We start from the raw sequence: 24379 nt of genomic DNA on the forward strand, positions 1-24379 counted from the left end.
TAAGCATTATCACTCACATTCTCTTAAGCAATGAAATATCTAACGGGTACCAACTAGGATTAGTCCAAACAAAAGAGACCAAAAGTCCTGCGACATGATTCACTCTCCTCTTAGATTTATCATTATTCCATTGATTCAACACAGAAAGGTATACATTTGATTTGATTTTCATGGGGCACACAAAGGGATATTTTTGTCCTTTAAACACAAGAAATTTCGAACCACGTCATGTAAGTAACGGGATACAAGTATTGAAACCAGAATGAGTTTGACAAGGAATTTTGCGCATAGAAAATCAGTAATGAAATAAGTTAAGTCAAAAGTGGGTTAGAAATGATCAGGAGAGAACTTATAGAAACAGCTATCCGAAAAAGAAAATAACATGCAAATAGCTCAAGAAAACGGATTGCAAGGAAGCAACAACATCGACCATTTTTGTAGGATGATACAAGACGACCTCCACAGAAAGAGGGTCGAGAAGCGTAAGAGCAATACCAAGTATCTCCCCATTAATGCAGAGAATGACGAACACGCATCACAGTTTATTACACAAGGGGGAGAGGCTCCCAATGAGAACAGAGGGTAGAAAGTGACGGACCTATTGATTCATCAGTCACCAATTTGGGTGTTCTAACTGGTTACTTCTTCTCTGGAGATAAAATGCCCTTCTAGCAGACGCAGACTCATTGCTCCATTAATGCCGCTTCAGTTTCAGAGAGAGGTGCTGCAAGAAATATACACAAGCAAGAATTAGAGAAAGACAATTTTTCTTCATTTTACCAGTTCAGGAAAAAGAATCAGTAATTTATTTTCTTTGCTTTCCCTTCTTTCCTTTCTTTCCTTATCATTTCTTTGTTTCTCAATGGACCAAGTAATATTTAGGCCCACTAGTAACCCTCTTTAAGTACCAGGAGCATAATGAATGTATTAGTGTTTTTGTCTTCCTGAAACCCTATGATTCAAAACCCTAGATGCTGTCAGGTTTGCCACCAGCTGGAGGAAGTAGGCTAGCCGATCGACAACAGAAATAATCCAGAAAACTGCTCGTGGGTCAGTAGTTTCAGTTTACGGGTTATGATGGAAAGCTGACTTTAAATATTCTCAGAATTAGTTTTCCCCCCATCTGTCATCAAGTCCTAAGAATAAGATAAGAATCAATAAATATTAGAAAATTTGCAAGCGAAACGTACCATCACACGTAGTTTTTAGAACAATTTTGTGTTTGTGGATGATTGTATTAATCATCATTATCCTTCAAAATTAGTGATTGTATTAATCATCATTGTCATCGTCCACTGTTTGTGTTGTCTTGCTTGACAAAGACAACACAAAGTTATCGACCTAAAACATTTGCCACAGACACCATAACACGTATTATTTGTGATCAATTTACCATTTGTAGACAATTACCAAAATTGACAATCCTCATCCAAAACCCATCATTTGTCATCTTTTTTCAGCTTGAGTGCTGATATTATTTTTTTGTCATTGTCATCCTAGTCACAGAAGAATGACGATTTTGTCATTATACATCTCTTGATACTTCTTGGCTGCCCTCATAAAGGAGGAGTCCCCTATTTAAAGGAATTACATAAGGTCTAAATGATTAGAATGCCCCTATTGGGCTGAAAGACGAAAGAGACCTAGACAAGAGGAGGGTCATATCATCAGCCACTTTAAGCATATTACAGATACAGGAGTAAAAAATGAAAGGACAAAATTCTCATATACAATATCATTTTTACCATTACAATGAAACCTTTGTTTTCTCTTCATTCATCAAGTATTGAGATTCTGTAAGAAATAATAAAGAGCCTCATGCTCCAGCGGTCACACATTCTGAAAGTGTCGCCATTAATGCTTCCAATTTAATTTCACGAATTAAGATATACAAAGCTTGATTCCTTTGTAATGAAGAAATGAAAAATTGAAATCAACAATTACAAAATAAAATGGAATATACATAGGAAGGATAGCTCACCTAGCAAATCCTCATATGTATCGGAGAGGAACGAGGAGTCTATCAGCAAGGGAGGCGAAAGTGTTTGGTCCAGAGCTCCATGGATACTATGAAGGGAAGGATGTGCAAATGGCGTTTTACAGTTTGCATCACTAGCTTGGAGACATTTACGAAACTCAAATCCTTTGCAATCAGTTTCACTGGAATAAGAGCCCAAATTAGGCACTTCATTCCTGCTTTTTGCATCGGGGAATTTAGGGCTGACAAGGCTCTTCATCTCACTCCTTAGGGGAGAGAAAAGCAGTGGATGCCCACCTCTGTTAGGAGATGCATCTACTAGTCTACGAGAATCTCCGCTCATTGATAGAGGTAAAAAGAAGTGCCTTGAATCATCAGACTCATTCTCATCATCAGAATGACCAGTCTTTTTCTCTGGATCAATGAAGTCTACCGGCTCCTGGCATGACAGGGCAGCTTCTCGAACAGAATGCTTTAAGTTATTTATATAATGAATGTCATCACCTAAGAAAACAACCGCAAAAAAAATTAAAAATCAGATTTAATTGGTACATAAAACTAAAAAATTAATGCATAATTTTTTTTAAAAAAGGATAGGGGAGATCACACAAAATTAATGCATAAATGAATCTGCATTAATCACAAAACTAGAAAATTAAACAAACTAATGAAATAGTAAACCTGAAAAGGGCACAAAACCTTCAATGTCAGCAGGGCCATCCGTAAAAGATTGCTTAGCATTTTTGTCTTCATAATATTGTTTTGATGAGTTACCACTTCTGCCAGATGAATTTGGAGCAGCACCGAACAGCTGAGGTAGCCTCAGAGAGGGGGTCACAGAAGACTTTTCAAGTTTAGTGCTAGATAATTTTGAAGCCAGCTCAGAAACTTCCTCGTTTTTTCCCTGCTATATAGTTAAATAAATAAGAAAGCAAGTTGATGCAAGATTACACGTAAAGGCTGCGCCTTCAGCCATGAGATCTGTAGTCGCAAACTGAAGAAATATTTATCGCAAGAATAGAATGCTTACAGATGATCTTCCATTTCTTTGTGAAGGAGGAGATGCGACAGTATTAATGCTGTATTCAGGCATTGGAAACAAATGGCATGCGTTGGTAACTTCATCGGTGAGGTCAGCTATTGATCTTTGCATGTTTGGAACAGACTCCTTCAGCTGGTTTATAAGACCCTATGGAGAACAAAAATAAATTTCACAACCCAACGAGGAAATCAAGTAGTCAAAAAATGTGAAAAGCTGACATCACTGATATAAATTGATAAGAACAGATATCATGAAGCTGCCATTCTTTTGTAGTAGAACCATCTAAGGTTGCCTCTTATTTTGTCACTTATTGGTCTTCGTTCTGGTCAGTATGTCTACCCGCGAACTTCCTATCATCCTCTCTCTTTCTCTCTATTAGGTGGAGAACACGTCAAGGGTGGAGGAGGGCATCCGGGGGTGATGAGGCGGATGATGCGTCATAGGGGCAGTAAGCATCTTTCTCTGCCATTCTGTCTCTCCCTCCCTCCCTCTCTTCCTCTCTCTATCGGCTGCTCTCTCCCCCCAATATCTGGAAACAGATATGTGATATCCAGAAGCGATATCTGCTACAGCACCAATATCTGGACCGATATCTGATATCAGCATCTGACACCATCTAACTGATCTCTCTCTCTCTCTGCCATTGTCCCTCACTCTCTACCATCTGTTGAAACACAAATCTGAAGTAGCCACAATAATTCGTTGTTTTACAAACCCACATCTCTCCTCAATTGGGTGATCTTCTTTATTGTTCAAAAAAAAGAAATCTCTCCTCAATTGGACGTAAAATCAATCAATTTCACACCACCAAGAGGCGCGAATCCATCAACTATTAGACTGATAGTATTTTGAAAGAGCAGGGCATCGTACACAAAACCTGATATTCCTATAACCCACAGCAATATGCTGTGCCTGAGCACAAGCTGGGTCACATTCTCAAAAAGACCAGGGCACTTACCATTCAGAGTTTGGTCCCCAAGAGTTCCTGTTGCAAGGCTACTATGTTTTTGGTATAGCTAATCAAACGATTTGCCAACTGTAGCTATCCACAGGAGCACACACCTTGAAGTCCTTGCAACCTCTTATCCTAATCTTGTGCGCTGTACTAGTTTGGAACTCAAAACCTTTCAGTGTGAATGTAACATCCATTTATAACCTCATCAAACCAATAAATTAGTCTCCTGAGCACTTCTGTCATCATTGATTACTCAAATACCCCAAAGGAAAATATATGCTAGCGCCCCTCCATTAGACATACAATTAATTCTAAAGATGTCACATTCAATGATTATTCTAGAGTATTTAATTATTATTAATATAATTTTTCTAGAGTATCGCCCCCAACTGAAAATATGTTCCCCCCTATTTCAGCTCATTCTACCGTAATTACTTATTCACCTCAAATTGCTTCATCTGATGAGGCACCTGCAACGATCTCCTCAACGACTCTAGGATCAGGTAGGAATACACATTCTACTCTCATATGTTACAAACTGGAACATCTTCTACCAATGACACTGTTACCTCAGCCCTTGGTTGAGCAAATTCACCCCCCCCTACTCGCATCTCCCCATATCCTCACCAATATATCCACATAAAGGTTAGAACATTACCGTCTCATGACCAGCACACTTCCTCTCCATCCAATTGTTCTGGCCCTTCCACAGAAGCTAATGAATCTCATGAGGATAGTATGCCCAGTCACCCTACACCATTTTCCTTCAGTGATATTCTCACTTATCAGAATATCATGCCCCCTTATCGAACTTTTCTGATGGATCTTCAATAGGTCTTTTTCAATGAAAGATAGGAGAGATCACACAAAATTGGCGACCCTCATGTCGCGAGATATAAATATGAACGTTAAGTACATAAATAGCCTATATGGCTGCCCCGTGGCATGACAATAGGCCTTTAAATCATGTAGAGGTAAAATATGCCACTGCTTGTACAACAGCATCTGTCGATGCTTCACGTCCATTGAAGATGACTCTGACGGACTGTCCATTGCCCTCTCGCCCCCTGCATGCAACGCCTTGTATAGAGTTCCAAAAGGTCTCCGCTGAGGAGACATCCACCCCAGGATTGGCTGATGGGTAGACTGACACTATCCTCTAGTACCGTTAACTGGTTTAGCAAAGTAGCAACTGGAGCATGAGATCCTTCAAATTCAATATCTATCCACCCTACTCCAACTCACCGATCTTCTAACCAAAGTTCTGACTAAGATTCAGCATGAGTACCTTGTGCCCAAGCTGGGTATGGAAGATCTCCATTCTCCAGTTTGTGGGGAGGTGTTACCACAGAGCATGTGGAACTCACGTGCTCCTCAAACCTAGCCGTTGCACCCTTACCCTACAGGGGGGAAGCAGTTTCTCTATATGTACTATTTTGTTATCAATAAATGATCATCAATGTGCTCATCTCTAATCTCTCTCCCAGTGCCCAATCAACTTCTTGACAATTATCATACAATAAAATATTCATAACATTCCACTCTTCTACATTCGATATGTCCATACCCCTGAAAGTTTTATACTCCCAACGTCTAAAAGTAGCTAAATAAAAGGTCCACCAGAGTGTCATCAAGCTTCTTCAATGGTTGGCTGCAGCCAAACCGCCAGTCAGAAAAAGGAAAGCGGAGAAAATAACCCTCTTCACTTGTTACTAAGGTTAAGCTGGTTTAAAACTGAGCAAGATACATCATGGGCTCGACCCACATGAGTGTGACTCAACAAGTCACATTTGCTAGATGACAAATAAACCTCTTACGGGACTCACATATGCAGAAATAATAAATAAAAAAGGGAAAAGATAGGGCATCTGCTGACACAGACAGTTTATGCTTATTCTTGTTGTTATATTTCTTTTCTGGACTAATGGGACAATATTAGCCTATTACCTGTATTTAAACCAAGGTCTCGTTAGCAAAAAAGTTAAGCCCTCACTGTTTGACTCTGGTTTAGTTCTCACTATCCAAGGGTTTCCTAGAGAAGATGAAGTTTCTAACTAAGTACTGGAGACACCTATCACCATTGACAACATGAAATATTATTAAGCACATAATATAATCGGATGAATTCAAGTAATGTAAGCTTTGAAGTACTCCAGAGAAAATCTTACTTGTGAGGTACTTTAAGAAATTCTTCCATAGAAACATCACGGAGAGGAGGTTATATAGCAGACAAAAATGGATCACAAAGAATAAAAGACAAAAGCTTCAATTACCTGCATGCTAATGAGATGTTGGCGATGTTCAGCAAGTGTAGCAGTCAGGGACTCAGTATGTGCATTACCAGACGCATCAGAACATTGAAGGAGCTCGGGACCGGATCCATCATTGGTCTTCACCTAGAAAAATGCCATCAATAAGAACCCCACACACCAATAATGTTGACCATCATTGATAAAAAGAGACAATTCGAAAAAAATGGAATTGTACTTTTTTTTTTTGAAAATTCATGAGGCGGTCACCCGAACTAATCGGTAACCACTCGACAAGTACACGCCTTGAGCCCTGAGGCTCTATTACATCTATGTTTGTCCTCTTCCCTCTACAGCCCCACCTCGAGGGAACCATGCCGCCATGAAACCTTCTACCTCATGGGCTAGCCCGTCCGTTGAAGCCTTCCCCCCTCTGAAGATCACCTCGTTTCTATGGATCCATATACCCCAGAGCACTGTCATCGCTCGTCCCCCCATTTCTCTTTGTCGTGGGCCGATTCTCTGGAGGGACTCCCGAAAGGCCTCCTCTGACGATACATTCACTGCCAATTTTGCATGGGTAGCCCAAACCGTGAGGGCGAACGGGCAACCGAAAAAAAGGTGATTGCAGTCCTCGTCGCCACTTGTACACAGCACGCATACTGACGGGGCATCTGGATACATCCTCTTGCAGAAGACAAGGGTCACCAGCCTCTTTCTGGGCAAGAGCCACCCAAAGATCTTTACCTTTAGCGGAACCTTTAGGTGTCAGATGACTCGACGTGCCCCGGTTGTTACTTGGTCTTCCTCATTAATCTGTCAGATCCGAGCGTACGCTTCCCGCACTGAAAAGGGAGATCCTGTCCACTCCCACCCATCTTTTTCCTCAGGGTGAGGGTGAATCTGACTCAGAGCTTGTAGCATACCCAAGAAATCGGTTAGTCTTTGGTCTGATAAGGCGCTGTCTACCCTCGGGCTCCATGTGCTGTCCCAGCACTCTCCCACTGTCGCCTCAGGGCAGCGGGTGAGCACAAAAAGCCGAGGGAAGGCTTCGTACAGGGGTCCATGCGGCGACCAGTGGTCTACCCAAAATTGAAAGATAGAACTGTCACCCAAATGAGCGGATGATAAGCTCCTACTTTTTGTGCTCTAAGAAGAGAAGGAGGGCTACTTCTACTCACGTCACATATGCAGGCTGATCTGGCATGTTCGAGCTTTGAATAAAAATGCACGGGAAAGGGCGCCGAAGCGGGAGAATATAAATAGCAGAGAAGGAGACAAGAAAGGGGGTGATTATTTTGTGTTTGTGAGCTACAGGAGATTCTCCGTTGCTGGTGCTGCCCGATCCGGACAGCAACTCTCCCGATCCGGGGAGTTTTCTATATCTTTTATCGATTATCTCTTCTATTGTGATTCAAGAACTCTTACACTTCTAAGATCGAACTTGAGTTGTGAATTGGGAACGATGCCACCCTAGGTTGATTGTGTATGAATGCCCGTTGTTTTCTTTGATCTAAGATCAGAGAGTCCAGTAACGGTATTTCGTATTATAGCATTATATCGATAAGATCCGTCGAGTTCTTTAGGATCTTAACAGCGGAGTAGAAATCTCAAATTCTTGGGAAGATTTTTCTGAGTCCTGCCCAGAATGCTGATGCCCCCTTAATGGGGCTTTTTTCGTGTCCCAATTCAATCCCCGACCAGTCTCTCAAAATTTGAATAGTTAGGTCCTCGCATGGTTGCATGATCCGTGTCACCCATTTAGATAATAATGCTGTATTCATGCTTTGGATATGCAATGCCCCTAGGCCTCCCAGTTTGACGGGCCTGCATACCATATCCCACGCCACCAGTGCCAGCCCTCGGCTTTGGTCATTTCCAGTGCCTTTCCAAAAGACGCGTCTCATCAGGCCTTCTATTCTCCGACAGATTCCAGTAGGGATCTTGAATACAGAGAGATAAAATATGGGAATTGCCGATAGGACTGCCTTCGGTAACACCAGCCTGCCACCTCTAGACAGCACTTTGGCTTGCCATCCTTCCAGCCGCCTCTCGACCTTCTCAATCACCGGCTGCCAATCTGCCTTAGTAATCCGGCCTTTGACTAATGGAAGGCATAAGTATCTCATAGGAAGGTTACTGGTCGTTGTTCTCAGCTCCTCCGCGCATTGTGTCTCCTCCTCTTGGGAGAGACTGTAGCTTACAAGTGCTGACTTGGCCTCTGGTAACTCCTATGGTGTTCCATCCTGCCCTCAGTTACGGTTCTGGCAGTTGAACTCCTGGCCCCTACTCCAGCTTTTTTGGACATTCTGTTTGTCGGTGACCTGTCCCCTTGCATTTGCGGCATACCAAGTTCCCCCGACACTCCCTTGCCCTATGTCCTTTCTTCAGGCATCTATAGCAGTATGCTTCTATTTCTTCCCTTCTTATACTTGAGAAGCGATTACGATTTCTGCGCCGCTGTGGTCCGACTGTCACCCATCCAGCCTCCGCTTCCGATGGTTGAGCTTCCCCTCCTCTATGAGCGGCTGTGGGCAACAGGTCTGTCTGTCTCATGCCGTTCTGGTGGTCTACTGCCTGTGTCATGGGCGTCCTCTTGTCTTGGGGGACGGGCTTCGCGAACGGCCGGTGGGAGTAGTTATTGCATCTTGCCTCCGTTGCCGTCACGCCCCCGACTTCAGCTTTACTGATCTTCTTGTCCCTTTGTGTCCCGGCACCCTCTTCTAGCGCGCCCTTTGACCTCCATCTTCTGTCATACATGATCTCCCTGTCTTCTCGTCGGCGTTGAGCTCGAAGTATCATTGCTGCTTTTGAGTATGGGGCCTGCCCGCGTAGCATTTTCCGCCCAGCTCGTTCAGCTCCTCCGGCCCTTTGAAGAAACTGCGACAATCCCAGCATCCTTGTACGGCTTCTTTCAGGGACATCTCTTTCACTTCTCCCTGCATGACTTTCATCCCAGCCGTTGCCTGTGCACGCTACTGGCCTTGTGCTTGCGGGGAGTACTCTGCTTCCAGTCGAGTATTGACGCGACCTCAGCTTCCTCGTGTATTTTGCACTGGACCTCCCCTCGAGCATTCTCCGGTGCTCCATCCTTTCCTTAGAGGTTTCCTTCGTCCCCGCCCTCGACTCGTTCGGCTGCCTCCTAACCTTGGTCCTCCGCCTAGCCACTTCCTCTTCAGCCAAATCCCGCTCCCGAATCACCTCCTCTGTCTCCTCCAAATCGGACTTTCCCATTTCTATGCCGCGCATTTCGGCGCAATCAGTCCCCTCTGTGGTCAACAGGACGGGCTCGCACGGCGGAGACTGCCGCGCGGGGGGTGGGGGGTGCGGGCTCGCACGGCGGAGGAGACCGCTGTGTTGGGGGTGGGGGGTGCGGGCTTGCACGGCGGAGGAGACCGCTGCATGGGGGGAGGGCCCTATCTTCTAAAATGAAATTGCAATTGTTCCACAAAACAGGAGCAGGGAAGAATTTCTCAAGGTATTTCCCTGGAATATTGGATAAAAAAATCCAGAACATCCCATGCTGTGAAAGAAATTTGGAATTGTGCTCAAATGCCCATGCTGTGGTCACCAAAGAGGACTTCCCAAGCTGTCACTCATCCTGGTACTGCTGTCGCCCAAGCACGCTTAACTTCGGAGTTCTAATGGGATCCGGTACACTAGTGTGCTGATACTAGTGTACATTCCTCCGACAAGAGTCTTAATTTAACACGAGCCAGATAAAAATTCCGTAAGCACACCACCTATGCAACTTTTTCTTTCTTATAAAGTTTCTCACAAAGTTACAGGCAGAAACAGAATATATTCTTCAAAAACTGGCGAAGGAAACAAAGTTTTCTTGAATCTTCCAGGCCTTTACTCTTAAATTAGAGTGCAAGGCCAGTCGAATTCTGGTTGCAGGGATTATCAATTAACCATAGGAGATGCATAAAAAATGAAGAAGTCAATAAATAAGAGGCGGTTGTTCATAGGAAATCAGATAGAGGCTCAACCCTCATAAGATATTTTAGGGCGATTGCAAGATATTTATAAAGAGGAGAGAGAATCCAAAATTGGGCCAATGCTAATGGAATGTCACGAACAGATACAAGAGATAGGGAAGAAGCCCATTCAACACTTCCCCTCAACCTGGTGAGTGGATATTATCCATTCACAGCTTGCCACACAATTCTTGGAATTGTGGGGGAGAAATTCATTTAGTGAATATCTCCTTGCTATTGAGCCAAAGAGATGTATGGGCCTCCACAAAAGGCTACTCATTCAAGTGGACCTCAGCCCACTTACCTTTCACTGGAAATTAAAGCAATCAGCAGAATAATAGATGAATTCTTTTTGGCAAAAACACTACTAGGAGGAATTGGGTGGCACTGGAGAAGAAGCAAGGAGAGCTCAAATGACAAGTACCATCCTTTTGGCCTAGATGAAGCCACCAAGAAACTAATCTGACAAGTCATAAAATCATGTCATAGCTAAAATTAAGTCTTCCTTTCCACAACTAGATCATTAGTAATTAATACCTACGTGATAAAGCTGTAGGTATACTAGGCCCAATCCATTAGGTCTCAAAGCACATATATAAATGTGTCTTGAATAATTAATGATCAGATGATGTGCAGAATCCAAATAATGCCTTCTGGACACTTCATTATACCACCGTAAGATTCACAAAGAAATACGTGCAATCTTTGAAAATCGTGTTTAATACATCAAGGAGGTGGCACTGCTGAAGAAAATAAGAAATAGATCAAAGACGGAAAACTTCTATCACTTAGTCCAATATCAAATAAGATCTTACCAGCTGAACTGATTGCTTATGTATCCGCTGCAGAGCATGAGTCCAACATCTAAGAATCTCAGCGATATCAACAGTGGGTTCCACCCGTCTGCTTTCATTATTTCGACTGGCAGGGTCAGAGTGTCCTTGAGAGCCACTACAGGAATTGTAGTTCTGCTCATCGAATAGCAATGGGATGTCGTCCAAGTGAGCGGGGATCGCATCTGACAAAGAGACATCAGAACTTGGGTCCATTGCTGCAAGTAAAGACGACCCAGAGATTCGGTACCTGGGAATAACATCAAAAAATAATTACAGTCAAAAGAATGCATCCGCATCATTAAATGAGAACACAAACAAACAGAAAAGGAGAACCTGTGCTCACGATGAGCAATTAAATCCTCGATTGGCCCGGATGCAAGGATTTCATGCTGGCCTAAAGAGAAGAAATGACAATGACAGATCCCATCTCTTAATCTGAAAAGGCATAGAGAAAGAAAAGGGAAAACAAAAAGAAGCAATTGCAACCATGGGCAATCCAAAAAAAATACATGTTTGATTTTTGGAAGCAGCAGAACTATTACTTCTCTTAGACCATTCTTTAAACGCCTAACCATTTCAACTGTCTAACTCAGCGTCAGACTAGAAACACGCAATAAAGGAATCTTCATGACGCAAATCATAGCGAAACATTGATGATCAGACTATGCATAGTTCAGCCTTCATCAGGGCAAAGAAAAAAGATTCATAGCCGCAAAAAATGCACGTAAATTCAAACCTAATAAATTATACTTGATAGTCTTCAAATTCTATTGAAAAATTATTTCACGTTTCATGAAGAGAAATGACGTTGTTTGAGAGCTTCTAGCAGTGGTCATAACCGTTAAATAGTAGTGGTCATAACCGTTAAAGTTGCATAATCAAAAAAAATAACCGTTAAAGTTGCATATTTGAAGATCAAAAAGGGAAGCGAGGGACGACTTGGCAATCAATAAGGCATGCCACATGTTGATGAGGCACAAAGTTCCCCTTAAGCTGGTTACTGAGGCAGCGGAAGCTGGTCACACGGGTCTATCAGTGAAGATGGGCCCCCACTGCTCCCACTGATTGTCCTATGTGCACCAGGGGGGAGGAAGACTGCTCACACCTATTCTTCACGTATCAGTTCGCCCAGGAAGTCTGGGCATCGCACCAGGTCCAGGGGTGAATATCTCCTCGGACAAGATCTTTTGGGTTTCAGCCATAGATGGGAGATACAGAAGTAGACAGGAATGGGAGTGGTTACTCGCGGTGCTCTGGGCGATATGGCTACATTAAAATGAGGGGTGTTTAAAGGGGGACAGCTTCGGTGGAGAACGCCACTCAAGACGTGGAGGCATTAGTGTCCATTTGGGTCCTGTCTATATATCGTTTGTACAAAACCTTTATAGTTAATGATAGCATGTAGGCCACCGGTTTGGGGTGGTCTTCTGTATTTTCTTTCCAAAAAAAAAAGAATCAGAATATGCGTATCTGGTAATCAGAATAAGCGTAATCTATGAGGGATTTTGACTCCCATGGCTGATCTAGGTCTGGGATCAGATGACGAGATCCAGATTTAATATATTTTGTGAGGTCTTTATTTTTGTGAGGCCCTCATCTTCAATAAAATTCAAATATATTTTTAAATATAATTGGTTACTTAAGTCATGCTACATAATGTTAATTTTGATATCTGTCGAATGTATAGGCAGAAGTATAAGCCTAAAACTTATTTTTTCTCTCACTTCCCCTATCTGGTCCGGGTAGGCCCATTACCCGATTCCATATCGGAATCGGGTAAGTTATAACGGCTAGTTTAATAGCCGTTATAAACTAGCCGTTATTAACGGCTAGTTATCCCTCTATAAAAGAGGACAAACTATGTTTATTTGTCACCTTTTTTCATCTCTTAATACACTTCTTCTTTTCTTGTTCTTTTCTGCCTCTCTTTCTCTATCTCTCTCTCCCTTTCACCGTGCCAGAAGTTAACATGGTATCAGAGCAGGCTTGTGCTTGCCTGTGATTGTTGGAAACTGAAGCTCCAAGGTTGCGGCTAAGGAGAAGCTCATCCCACGGGAGGATCTTCTTCTATATTGTTGGAACTAAAGTCTATCTTACAAAAAGTTCTCTTGTCTCTATTCTATGGCAGACGAAGCTGCAAAGAATCCTTCTCAAGTGGTCTCATCAGGCCATCAGATCCTGTTCGCTGATAGATGGCTCACTCAATTTCCAGTGATCACCAAATGCAATATATTCAACGGAAACAATCTCCTGTTATGGGAGAGGAATATCCAAGGCAGTCTTGAAGCCCAGGAAACTCATCCATCATCTCTCAGAAGATCGTCCGGATAAGACTCATCCAAATTATCCTAAATGGATAACAGAGGAGGAGTCTATCTTTGCCTGGATGCTAGATTCCATAGCATCTGAGCAGTTAACCAGCTTATCTTCTTATGGAACAGCGAAGTCATTATGGGAAGCAATTCATCGAAGCCATTCCAAAAGGAATGACAAGACAAAGATTATTGAGCTTATTGTAAAAGCTTACACTCTCAAGCAAGGTGATATGGATGTCCTAACATACTCCAACAAGCTGAGGGATATCCATAATGAGCTGGATCACTGCCGCCCACCATCTACAGACCCAGTTGCCAGAGCTCGTGAAGCTACAAATCGACTGTGCCAGTTCTTACAAGGGCTCAGACCTGAGTTTGAGATAATCAGAAGTCAATTATACAACAGGGAAGAAGACCCCACGTTTGACCAGGCCGTATCCAAAACCATGCAAGAAGAAAGTCGCCTTAGTGCAACTCGTGGAGTCATTGAGAATACAGCCTATGTTACAAAGAACCAGCAGTCTGCTGGCAATACTGGTGCTAAAAATTCAACTGAGAAGAATTGGCGTGTAACTACTGCAAGAAAAAGGGCCATATCAAAGATAAGTGTTGGAAGCTTCATGGAAAGCCTCCACACATTGCCAGAGCCCACCTAGCCCAACAAGGAGCAACAAATTCAGAAAATCTTCCTTCGGCCCAGGACCTCCATAAGATGATGCAAGAATTCCAGACCTTAAAGTCAATCATCTCAGGTGGTACTGTGATTGGATCGACATCCATGGCTAATACCGGTAAAGGGAAATACTTACTCACATTACTTTATTTACTAGGAACCCAGAAAAAGCCTGGATCCTAGACTCAGGAGCAACAGACCATATGTCATCAAGAAGAGAAATCTTTATAACATATGAGAAGATTTCTCCTGGCAAACATGTCCAGACTACTGATGTCACACTACTTCCAGTAGTTGGCATTGGTAGTACGAGCATCCAACCCATTGGTGAAATAACTAATGTGTTGCATGCCCCAAAACTATTTGTAAGCCTAGTTTCAGCACAACAGCTTGCAAAGATGAGGGAGTATAATATATTTTTCGATAATTTGGATGCCTATTTGTGTCATAAGGACCTCGCGTGGAAGATTGGACTAGCTAAGGTTCAACAAGGACTCTACGACCTACCTTGGACGTTGTCTAGCACCCTGATAAGCGACGAACCCAAGGTGGCAGCAATATCATCCCAACCCTCTATTATGGAGATCCATCAAAGAATGGGTCATCCTTCTTTTCACCTTCTGAAACACATGTACCCATACCTTTTTAATGATATTTTGGTGGAACATGTCATTTGTGAAGCTTGTCAATTAGGCAAATTCAGAAGGGTTCCCTATCCAACAAGTAACACCAGAATGACTAGACCATTCCAGAATATACATTGTGATGTATGGGGACCATCCCCTCAACTAGACATACTAGGACATCGATATTTCCTAGTATGTACAGATGATTACAGTCGATATAGTTGGGTATTCTTACTCAAAAATAAGACTGAAGTTACTAAGAACCTGAAAGGACTATGCCACCTTATCAAACGACAGTTTGGTGACCCAGTCCAAGGATTTAGAACTGACAATGCAAAGGACTTCCTTAACAATGAACTTATGGAATTTTTCAGATCTGAGGGAATAAGACATGAAACCTCATGTCCTTATACACCACAACAAAATGGTCTTGCTGAGAGAAAACTAGGAGATATTGTTGACAAGGGGAGAACTCTCCTCATACATGGAAACGTCCCTGCAAACCTATGGGGTTTTGCAGTAATGACAGCCACTCATCTTATAAATCGACTACCATCTAGAGTTTTAGCATTCAAAAGCCCTTTAGAATTGCTAGAAACACACTATCCTACAGTGAATTGAAAACTGGTTTACCTGTCAAAATATTTGGATGTGTTGGATATGTATACAATCACACATATAAACAGAATAAATGGTCTACAAAAGGCCTGAAGTGTGTCTTTGTTGGATACTCTGTTACTCAAAAGGGATACAAGATGTATCACCCTATTACTCAAAAATATCTGGTCACCAAAGATGTAGTGTTCGATGAACAATTGTTTTACTACAAACCCAAAGGTACTGAGAGTCATAGAGAGGTATCTCATTTACTCAATAGTGAGAAGGATAATCTCCCTACTGAAGATAATGTTTCTGAACATGAGCCAGATACTATACCTATTCCTTTGGTCGATTCACATGTTGAAGAGAATAAAAACACCAGTGATAATTTAGGCATCTCCAGTAGAACAGATGAGACAATGGAAAACTCAGAAGCACTACATCGAATATCCCCATACCCAAAATATTATCAGAGGAAAAGAAAACAAAGGAACAAAGATGTCACGGATTTGGGTGAAGGGGGAGAAGTTTCTAACAAAGGGGAAGTGATCTCTGGAGATGAAGAAAGACTCACTGGTAATGGAGGAGATGATTGGCCGATTGCACTGAGGAAAGGAACTAGAACTTGTGTAAAACCAATTCCTTATTCAATGGTTAATTATCTAAACTACCAGAAGGTGTCGCCTAGATACAAGGTTTTTCTCACCAAAATCCAAGATATTCCTATCCCAAAATCTCCACAGGAAGCTAGGAAGAATGTCAGATGGAAAGAAGCAATGGATGAGGAAATGAAGGCACTAATACAGAACAATACCTGGGAACTTGTGGAACGATCCAAAGATAAAAAACCTGTAGGTTGTAGATGGGTATTTACACTCAAATGTAGATCAGACGGTAGTTTGGAAAGATACAAGGCTCGACTTGTAGCTAGAGGGTACACTCAAACCTATGGAATCGACTACCAGGAGACATTTGCTCCAGTAGCAAAGATTAACACCATCAGAATCTTACTTTCATTAGCAGTCAACCTGGATTGGCCTCTAAATCAGTACGATATAAAAAATGCTTTTCTCCATGGCGACCTAAAGGAAGAGATCTACATGGATGTTCCACCAGACTATGAAGAACAAATAAATCAAGGAAAGGTATGCAGGCTTCGAAAAGCTTTGTATGGATTAAAGCAATCACCTAGAGCATGGTTTGGAAGATTCACCCAAACCATGAAGAAACTTGGATACAAACAATGTAATGGTGAACACACTATGTTTTTTAAGGAGATGTCTCAAGGACTGATAACGATTTGATAGTATATGTAGATGATATTATAATTACAGGAAATAATCTAGAAGAAATTAAAGGTCTTGAACAACACAGATAGGAATTTTCAAGTCAAACAATTGGGGCCCCTAAAGTATTTCCTAGGAATAGAATTCGCACGTTCTAGTGAAGGAATTTTAATGACACAACAAAAGTATATCTTGGAACTTCTAGAAGAAACAAAGCATATAAATTGCCACATAAATGAAACACCAATTGAAGTTAATCATAAATTAACTATCAATGAAGACGAACCTACGGTAGATATTGACTTATATCAAAGTGTTGTTGGAAAACTCTAATATCTGTCACATACCAGGCCAGATATTTGTTATGCAGTAAACGTTTTAAGTCAATTTATGCACTCACCCAGAAAAACTCATTTTCAAGCTGTTAACAGAATTCTCAGGTACCTAAAGGGAACTCCAGGACTGGGCATTGCATATCGGAAAACAGGTAAACTCGACCTTATTTTATATACTGATTCTGACTATGCTGGGTCTCGTCTTGACTACAGGTCAACTACTGGGTATTGTACAATACTTGGAGGAAACTTAGTGACTTGGAGAAGCAAGAAGCAAAGTGTCATCTCCAAATCCAGTATGTTTCGAGCTATGTCCAAAGGAATTGATGAAGCCATGTGGATTAAACATGTGCTAGATGATCTGAAGATTAACTATATAAGCCCAATTGTCATCCGCTGCGACAACAAATCTGCTATCAGCATAGCACATGATCCAGTTGATCACGACAAGATGAAGCATGTCAACATTGACCGATTCTACATTCAAGATCATTTGGAGCAAGGAATATTGAAGACAGAACATGTCAAATCTGAAGAACAATTCGCAGACATCTTCACCAAGGGCCTACCTACCGAGAGCCTACAACATTTGATATCCAAGCTTGGAATGGCCAATATCCATTCCTACACTTGAAGGGGAGTGTCAAATGTATAGGCAGAAGTATAAGCCTAAAACTTATTTTTTCTCTCACTTAACCTATCGGGTCCGGGTAGACCCATTACCCGATTCCATATCGGAATCGGGTAAGTTATAACGGCTAGTTTAATAGCCGTTATAAACGGCTAGTTATCCCGCTATAAAAGAGGGACAAACTATGTTTATTTGTTACCTTTTTTCATCTCTTAATACACTTCTTTTCTTGTTCTTTTCTGCCTCTCTCTTTCTCTATCTCTCTCTCCCTTTCACCGTGCCAGAAGTTAACAGTATCAAATCTCTTTATGACGAAGACCAAAATTTATTTATGACTAGAGTAACCTTTCGGAGGGAGCCAAGAAGAATGAAATAAGGTCTCTTGTCTCCCCTCTCCACGTCTAGAACCTCTCTCTCCCTCGACGATCTCCCGTCCCTTGTGATTGTCTCTACCTCACTGCATCTTCAGGTGGCTCGTCCTTGGCCAATCCCTACCACTCTGCGTAGCCTCCTCTCATATCCCTCCCATTTCTCCTCTCTACCCCGGGAACTTCTTCCTCGACTCACCCACTACTCCCCTCTGATACGAGCCTAAATTAAGGTTCATATCAGTAACCTAAAATAAAGTTTCTAAAATTTCTATAGCATCTTCATTGTCAAACAAGAACAAAACAGAAACAACTTATCTATGCACAACAGATAGACGTCATTCAATCAAAAGGGTGGTGGAGAATGAAAAAAAAGGGAATGAAGTTTAATATCAAGGTGATTTCTTACCCATCCGTCCTAACATGGATTCCCACAGGCGAGTTGCCTTCTGCACAAGTTGAGAGTTTTGACTTAGAGAGCCAAATGAGTCATCACGTGATTCACCATCCAAGTTTGCTTTGTTTCTCAAATATTGAAGCTTTTCCAGCTCTTGTTGCAAGAACGCCTACAAAGTCAATTAAAAGTACAATAATATCTAAAATCGAGGAAATGTTTGGGCAATAAGGGGCATTGAAATTGTCATTTACCTCCTCAGCACAAAGAGATCGAAATTCATTAGTCATTTCTTGGGCAAGGTTAGACCATGTAGCTTGTCTTTGAACAGCAGTAGCAGCAGTTTTCAGAAACTTTCTTCGCTCCAGTGCTATCCTTGCCTGTCAGAGAAGAGAACAGGGGATGCCATAAGAAATCACAAATTCAAGCGATGCTATATGTTTGCAACTGAACGAGGATAGAATGAAAAAATAAAATTCAAAAAAATAATGGTTCAGTACAATCATGTGATGATGACTCATCATCTAATCCACAGAGGAGTGAAACGCAACCTTCTTAACCCATCAATCCTAAAATAGGTTTGTAACGAGAAATTGAAGCAAAGCCAAAATCCCTCCCTGGGCATTTATACCATTTAATCCCACAAAGTGCATTTTTGGGTTTTCATGCTGTAGGCTTTCCCCTTTAAATACGTGTAAACCTCCCATTAAGAGCGCAAGGAGAATCGAATGAATGGTCACATGGTTCTGTCCTGTTGACTCCTTGTCTCGCCTTTCCTCTCAGACCCTACGCAATCCCCGACTGAGATCATCTCTACCTCACCAAATCTCTCACCTGCTGATCCCATAACAATCCCTGTCAGCCCCAATTGATCTTTCTTGCACAACCTTAACAGGTAGGAACCTAAATGAAGGCTTCTAAAGATTCATATCAGAGATTAGTTCAGTCAGAGACTGGGAAGCACATACATATGCTTCTCCTGCAGACAAAACAAAGGTTTTTCGATACCCATGGGTAACTTAAAGACCTGATAGATGAAAAATCAGAATTGCGGAAAGCACTCTGCTCTGCCACCCTAACTCTCCAACTTCTATATCACTAGCTGCCAATCGGTGGTCAAAAGCTTTTTTCTTGTTAATGGCAGTCCTGAATAATGTGTGGTTAACTGTTACGATCCCCATGAATATCAAACGAAATCAAGAAATGGGGTGAGGAGAGAAGAGAATGGGAGAAATGGAAGATGTAAGAGAGAAGAAGAGAGAGAGATAGGTGAACAAACCCTCAAGAACTTCTGAATTGAGAATTATTACCCTCACGACTGCTGGATACAGCTACTCATGCCAAGAAACAACAAGGTGATTATTCATCAAAAGTTCCTCTAGTAACCTTATATGGGGGTATTTATAACCTTACGACTTTCAAGAATCGGTTTTCTTATCAAGACTCCAACAGTAATGTTATAATGGTTATCCCCAAAGCCCCAGATCACTGTGCCTCCTCATGAGAATAGCCAAACCCCACGAAGGCTGATTTGGCTCGACTGATCTGTAGAACCAAAAATCTGTGAAGAGGTCTCATTGAGTGGAGAGGATCCTAGCCTCTTCCATGGAGCCTTCTATGAAGAATGCAGTGCCACCTGCATCTTATCGTAGTGAAATGCTCATTGGATAGCTTGTTGTCTGGAAGCCTCACAGTAAGTCATTTCAAGATGTTTGCATTGTACTTGTTGCCAGGGATTCCACTGCTAAGATAAACAGTAATGGTGCTAAGGGACATCGCTGTCTGACTGCCCTTTGCAGGTGGATCCAACCTCTCTCTGGTTTTCTATTCACTGGAACCAAAAAAGGAGTGGGAGGCAACACATCAACAAACACATGCAACCCAATCAGTGGGAAAGTCTCTCTTCCTCATAGAGACCCACAGAAAACCCCGTCAAGAAAATCATATTCTCTTGCAAAATCAACTTTCCCCATAGAGGCCCTAGTCCCCATTCTCTGCGAAGCCTCTAGAATTTTGCCCGGAACGAATGCAGACAGGAAAGGTCTGACAAGATATTTAATCATCTCCCATAAACTTCTTGACCAGTACTTTTGCCATGATGAGGGAAATTGAGTTAGACAGTGACATAGGCTGAAAATCTCTGATGCAAACAGCCCCTGCCAATGACGTTTCATAAGGGGTCCATGAGGCACCACCAACTGCATGTAACACATCATATTTCTGGTCCCCCACCTGCAGCTTCCATATTTGATTCAACCTCATCCTTCCATTTGTTGTGAGATTAAAAATTCTAGTTCTAGCAACACCTCCTTCAACTACAGTTGTCGCAATATTTGCCTCCAATCCATCTCCATTCTCTGATCTTCCTCAGCTACTGCATCATCCCTACATCCCTATCTGTCCCTCTTCTCCTAATCCAACTATGATAGTCTACATAAGGCATTATTCCTCTAAGTTTTCCTCTCTCCCGAATGTGCTTCCCCTGACCCTAATAAGATACCTTCCGAGCCCAGCTAATTTTGTAGCCAGCATCACTGTTCTCACGGTCTGCCCGGGCAGTGACAGCTACCACATCACCACTGAAATATGCAGACTGGCACCATCCCTCCTGTGTCTGCCATGCAATTCGGAGCGCGATCAGACAATGGCCTGGGGAGTGTCCAAGGGAAACGCTCCAACAATTCCACGGCGCATATATATCTCTCCAGACTAGATAGTTTTTCGGGCCCCTAGTACTTCTCCACCTCTATATATAGTCCATAGGATCCATTTCCTTCAGTCTTGACCCAAATCTGAAAAACTGAACATCTGTCGCACCACCGGTCTTGCCGGCCAGCTCAGTTACATCTGTCCCACATCTGTCCTGTCACATTGGAGTCCCCCCCAATATTCTATTCCCTCGTCTCACAGTTTTCCATCATGGTCACTTGCAAGCAGGCCACTGTGTCAACCCACTCGTGCAGGTAACACCCACCACGCCTCGCCATTGCTCAGAATCCATGCATGTTGTACGAGACACACTTCATAGCTAAACTTTGTCATCACTCTCCACCTCCACCCTGTGTGTGCACTCTTTACAGGCCCACTGCCTTGGCCATCACTCTCGCCGCCAGTTTGCGAGGAGATTCACCCTTTTGTGCTCCACGACTCCTCCAACACAGCCCTTCCCACCCTCCTTTCTGCCATGCACCAACATCGCAGCTTCCCCCCCCCCCCACACTCCAACATCATCTTTTTGGCCAGCTGATTTCCTTCCCTCTTACCTCACTGCTGGCTACCTTCTGGGCAGTGGCGGCCCGCCTGAACTGGCCAGTACATTGCAGTCCACCCGTCTTTGCCTTCACCTTTTCCACCCTTCAACATATCTACCACTGTCAACCCATGCAGTGATTCTCCACTGCTAGAATGAGGACCCTAGCTTCACTGCTTGCCTGCTGTCTCTTCAAAGGCTATTAAAGTACATAATCATTTTCTCTACCGCATTGCCGCCAGAGTTGGGCATGTTTAACATCCATGAAGCAAAGGGAACACAAATTATTGTTAAACAAAACTCAGATCTTTAGTAAGGTTCAAGACATCATAATATGATTTTGTCACCTTTAACCAAATCAACAAGTATGACAGACAAAAAAGTCAAAGAAGGAAAATAAAGCCATTAAAATAACCTTGGTGATTGGAAGCAAGGATGCAGCGTGCAGGTAAGAGAGATCCGTCAGTGCGGCAGGAAGAGGGTTATAGGTCACACCAGAACCAAATATCCGTTTGTGAACCTCGCGTAACGCATGGACAGAGAGCTGCCATAACAACTCAACAAATCTGGAACAAGTCTAATAATTTAGGCAAAGCACAAAAAAAGAGCATCCTATGGCAAGATACATTTTATCATCTCAACTAAAAAACCTTGGTCATAATAAGTGAGAGCTTCGCTGAAAATGAATAAAACTTCCCACAGAACTTTTTTGAAGATAAAAATCCCCATCTCACTAAATACGATTCTAAAGAAAGAATACGATAGGGTAATAAATGGAAGGTGGGCCGGGGTGGAACGATTTAAGAGGCAATGGATGGCAGAGAGGCAGAGTAAAGAGATGAAAGATATTAAAATCATACTCTTCAATACCAATAATGAAAGAGAAAGGTATGCCCACACGGACTAATGACTACTGTGTTTTTAGCCTAGATTTCGATGAACATTTAGGCTATGAATTCTTTAAGCATAAATCGCACACTGAAATCAGGCTAGCATTATTAGAGTCATCGACTACAAATACACAATCACAGCCAATAGTTTCTTCATTAGAAATCCATCTAGCAGATGTGCCATAGTTTACGACTCCAAAATCGTTAGTACAGCTTCCAGACGCAAGATATTGTTTGGTTTCAGAGAACAAGACCCGGTTCAGATTCATTCCCACGAAATGACGGTGGTGGATAATATATCAAAAGTACTTCAGGCGAGCCAAAAAAAAATTTCTTTTTCATAGTGTTTGGAAATGTGAAATTGGACAAAACCATAGTACATATGAAGACAGGCGTTTAGGAAAGCCGGAAAGTGAAAATATAAAAGATGGGTAGCATTGTTAAGATCCACCTTAGCCCGCAGCATGTAGCGAGTGACGAAACCCTAGAGTTGCTCCTGGGCAATGCACCCTGGGATTCCAGCTCACATATGATCCCTTGAACGATCTAGTCAACCAAGATTAACAAGGACACAATGGAGATTTTATCAAGTGTTAGAACACCAACGATTGCCTTGCAAAGTGGAAATAATACTTAAAACTCACTTTACGGAAGTCTCGAGACTGGCTAGAATCGAAGATCGGCCACACCTTGTCGAAGTCCTAAAATATTACGCAAAATGGGAACAAAACCGATGAAATGCAAGAGATTGAGCATAAATAGATACACAGGATCATCGAAAGGGAAGAAATTCGCGCTTGCCTTGGCGGACTGCGCCGGGCCGCGAAGCGCCGATAGGAGGAAGTAGAGGAGTTGTTCGCCCAGTCTAGGGTTGGAATGACGAAAGTTCCCCACCCGGGGAGCGCCACCGCCTGGTCCGACGCCGAGACTGGCCGGATCTAGCCCTAGAAGAAGGCAGTTGGTGTACATTGCTCCTTCTAACTCCGCCTCCCTCTCCTTCCCCCTGTCCGTCGCCATTGTCGAGCCAGAGCGATCTTCCACACCCGATTACACTATATACCAACAACTTTTCTCTCCTTTACTCGAAATCTAGATCGCAAACCAGCGGCCGATCGCCATTAATCTGCACTCGGAGGAGCTGTTCTTCGACCAGGAAGTGCGCTAGAATTCGTAGACATGGAATCTCTCTCTTTCTCCCTCTCTCTCTCTCTCTCTCTGAACTAATTTGATGGGATTCGAGGTTTGAATTTTGATGTGGAAGACAGGACGGACACAAAAGGAACTTAAATTTAAATAAAAGTTCTATAAGTTAAATTTGCAATAATAAATATACATCCTATGTCCTAAGTTTGCCCCTCTCGTCCATTAATTTGCAACCGGGACTATCGTCCAGGACGTGGACGACGGACGGGACGGGACGAATATCGTCCTGTCCTATGTCATTAGTTTTCGAAGTTTGTCTGAATCGCCCCGTCTAGAGTTTGCCCAGTCCAAAATATTTTCTTCCACATCCCATCCCGTCCAAGACATTCTCTTCCCGTCCCACGTCCAGGACGAGGCAGTGCACTAGGCCACTCGGAATTTGACATGTGGCTCACCATGTGACAACGTCCAGCTGGAGCTCTCAGACTAATACATGACCTCCGTCCAAGGCCGTGGATGGGACGGTTATTTCATCTATGGACGAAAAAATCGTACCATCGGGGTATGGTTGGATTATTCTTCGTCTCGCCAATCATCCGAATTCCTCTACGAGACGATCTTTTTCATCCACAAACGAAATTACCAGGACCGTAGGTCCTCAATTTGAGGGTGGACCGGTTTGTCCGACAGGTTTAGGTCCAACGGACAAACCAGACAAGAACCGGAAGTAAATTATTAAATATTTATTTAATAAAATTCTAGAAAAATCAACTGGAGGTTAATATTTTGACTATGACATTGACTTGTCAACTGGAGAGGTTTCTATTG

The 24379-nt window shown here is 42.6% G+C and overlaps 1 protein-coding gene across 4 annotated transcripts; it reads right to left on the minus strand.

Moving 5' to 3' along the window:
• Positions 1-389: 389 nt before the first annotated feature.
• On the minus strand, positions 390-23665 carry AUG6 (HAUS augmin-like complex subunit). Of its 4 annotated transcripts, none has more exons than XM_078581716.1 (13): positions 23210-23665; positions 23053-23109; positions 22860-22954; positions 21934-22084; positions 18523-18648; positions 18284-18440; positions 11374-11434; positions 11020-11287; positions 6249-6365; positions 3009-3167; positions 2660-2885; positions 1982-2482; positions 390-724 (listed from the first exon to the last, which is right to left on the minus strand). In XM_078581716.1, the coding sequence occupies exons 1-13, from the start codon at positions 23423-23425 to the stop codon at positions 684-686; spliced, it is 2175 nt and encodes a 724-aa protein (XP_078437842.1). In that variant the 5' UTR covers positions 23426-23665; the 3' UTR covers positions 390-683. The 4 variants fall into 4 exon arrangements, with proteins under 4 accessions (XP_078437842.1, XP_078437841.1, XP_078437843.1 ...); XM_078581715.1 differs by having other exon boundaries at positions 2660-2882; positions 6249-6371; XM_078581717.1 differs by having other exon boundaries at positions 2678-2885; positions 6249-6371; positions 23210-23664.
• Between the last annotated feature and the right edge of the window lie 714 nt (positions 23666-24379).

This window comes from Wolffia australiana, chromosome 10 (genome assembly GCF_029677425.1).
Source record: "Wolffia australiana isolate 7733 chromosome 10, ASM2967742v1".
NCBI lineage: Eukaryota > Viridiplantae > Streptophyta > Magnoliopsida > Alismatales > Araceae > Wolffia > Wolffia australiana.

Excerpts from the sequence above, each read along its gene's own strand:
- AUG6 (XM_078581713.1), bottom strand. The coding sequence starts at position 23,425 with ATGGCGACGGACAGGGGGAAGGAGAGGGAGGCGGAGTTAGAAGGAGCA. Across the intron at positions 22,085-22,859 it reads GCTACATGCTGCGGGCTAAG|ATTTGTTGAGTTGTTATGGC; the intron begins GTGGATCTTAAC and ends GACTTGTTCCAG. Across the intron at positions 18,441-18,522 it reads GATCTCTTTGTGCTGAGGAG|GCGTTCTTGCAACAAGAGCT; the intron begins GTAAATGACAAT and ends TTGACTTTGTAG.